This window comes from Myotis davidii, unplaced genomic scaffold, assembly GCF_000327345.1.
Source record: "Myotis davidii unplaced genomic scaffold, ASM32734v1 scaffold534, whole genome shotgun sequence".
Classification (NCBI taxonomy): Eukaryota; Metazoa; Chordata; class Mammalia; order Chiroptera; family Vespertilionidae; genus Myotis; species Myotis davidii.
Genome location: NW_006286678.1, coordinates 2,469,909 through 2,471,749, shown reverse-complemented (window position 1 = coordinate 2,471,749; position 1,841 = coordinate 2,469,909). Strand labels below are relative to the sequence as shown.

At 53.0% G+C, this 1,841-nt stretch overlaps 1 protein-coding gene across 1 annotated transcript in view; it reads right to left on the bottom strand.

Moving 5' to 3' along the window:
• GABBR2 (gamma-aminobutyric acid type B receptor subunit 2) overlaps window positions 1–485 on the bottom strand; it is a 341,708-nt gene extending 341,223 nt beyond the window's left edge. The window contains exon 1 of the mRNA XM_006758607.2: window positions 232–485. Coding sequence (XP_006758670.1) covers window positions 232–485 — 254 coding nt within the window. The remainder of the gene's footprint in view (window positions 1–231) is intronic.
• Window positions 486–1,841: the final 1,356 nt, after the last annotated feature.

Genomic DNA, 1,841 nt, shown 5'->3' with positions numbered 1-1,841 from the left:
GCTGCCTTCCCAGCACACGCATACACGCGCCCCCGACCCTCCGCTGCGCGGGTTGCCGCTGCCCGCCAGGGACCTGAACATCCGAGGACAGAAATCTGGGAACGAGAACTGGAGAACTGGCCACCACTGCTTTCCCGAGCGCTTCCTGCAGCACCTGCACGGTGGTTTGGGACTGCTTCTCTGAGGTCTGGCTGGGAAGGGCGGCGAGTGCGCCAAGGAGGCGTCAGGCACCTGCAGCCAGTGTTCTCCTCTGCGCGGGTTCCCTGGGGTGGAGGGATGAGAGGGGAGGGCCCAGCCCGGAGGGGCAGCCGAAAACGCTGCCACTGCCGGCGCTGGAACACCTCCTGGTACTCGGTGTCCCGCTGGTCCTTGGGGTCTTGGATGAGAGCCCCTCTCTTCCCCACCAGACGGAGAAGCCGCCCTTTGCCAAACCCAGGCAAGACTGGAGTCCTCACCTTGCCTGTGCTACCGCCCCCTCCAGGCATTTGACCTCCCCAGTCCCCACTCTGGAAGGGCTCCGCCCTAAAATTCTCCCAGGGTGGGAGCACCGTTCTCAGGCCACAGCAGGTCCGGGGTCCGCGCTCCGCAAGACTTAGTCCTCTCTCTGCCAGGTCTGCACTGGCTAACCTTAAGCAAAGCAGTCCTGTGATCTGATCTAGGGCTTTGCTCCCCGTGTGTCTCTCCATACTTAAAGAATATAAATCGTGATCATGAAAATATAAAATCCCAAGGGGTGATTAATCAGGGGGACACAGTAGGTCATCAAATAAATAAATAAATAAACCACCCTTGATCCTGCACCAAACATTGTGGGTGAAACTGATGACCTTGTAACAAGGTTGGGTGTTTAACCTTCCCTGAACACTTAATACATCAATCTAATCCTCACAACAGCCCTCTGCATTGCTAGTAAGTATTGCTTATCATCCTCACTTTACAGGTGAATGCCCTGAGGTTTCACAGTTTTTCAAAGTACAGAGCTACCCAGGGAGGACTGGAACCCAGAGCCAACAGGAGCTCTCTACATAGAGCAGTGGGCACGAGGATGGGAACCAGCTTCCCCAGCAGGCAGAAGGGACAATGCCCTGACTTTGGGTTGTTCTGGACCTCATTTCCCTCAGGCATGTGCTGAAGGAGTTGGACCAGACTATGTCCACAAACTTGCTCTTCTGCAATGAGGCAGGAAGGGGCAACCCCGAATTACAGGATAGGTTCCAAGGAAACATGAAGGAGAAGGGAGGCTGAGCTTAACTCCTGGAGAGTACGTTGGACAGTTCCAGGGAAAACTGGCCAAATTCTTCCTGCCCTAATTCCTCTTTCTAGGCTTCTGCAGACACCACCTCGCTGGCTAAGTGGAGCGTTTTCTTCTCTCCAAGCTGGAAGGTTTGCCTGGGCAGAGCTGACCTGAGCATCTCCACCAAAAACAAACAAACAAAAATCCATAGGACAATGTAATCTCCAGATGCTTACTCGGCTGGTGTCTCACTTGACGTCACAGATATCCTCTAGTCATAAGCTTCTGGCATCTGCCATTCCTCAATCTTTCAGCTCAGGTTTCTGAATGAGCATTTTACATTTTTTCTTTTATTTCCTTTGTCATTTATGTTTTCCTTGTAGTTTGTACCAATATAGAGAATCTGCTGACACCGCCATCTGGGAATAAGTTGAAAGCTAGGAGAACTTTGCTTGACATTTACTAAGTGGTTGAAGGCCCTGATGGGGCAACCTGCCTTTCCTGTCCTCTGTCTCCACTTATGGGGTGCCCAGGCCCCAAGACACATGGCCTGGGACCAGCACAGACCCCAGGAGAACCAGACTCACTCTCCATCAGCCTGGTTTCA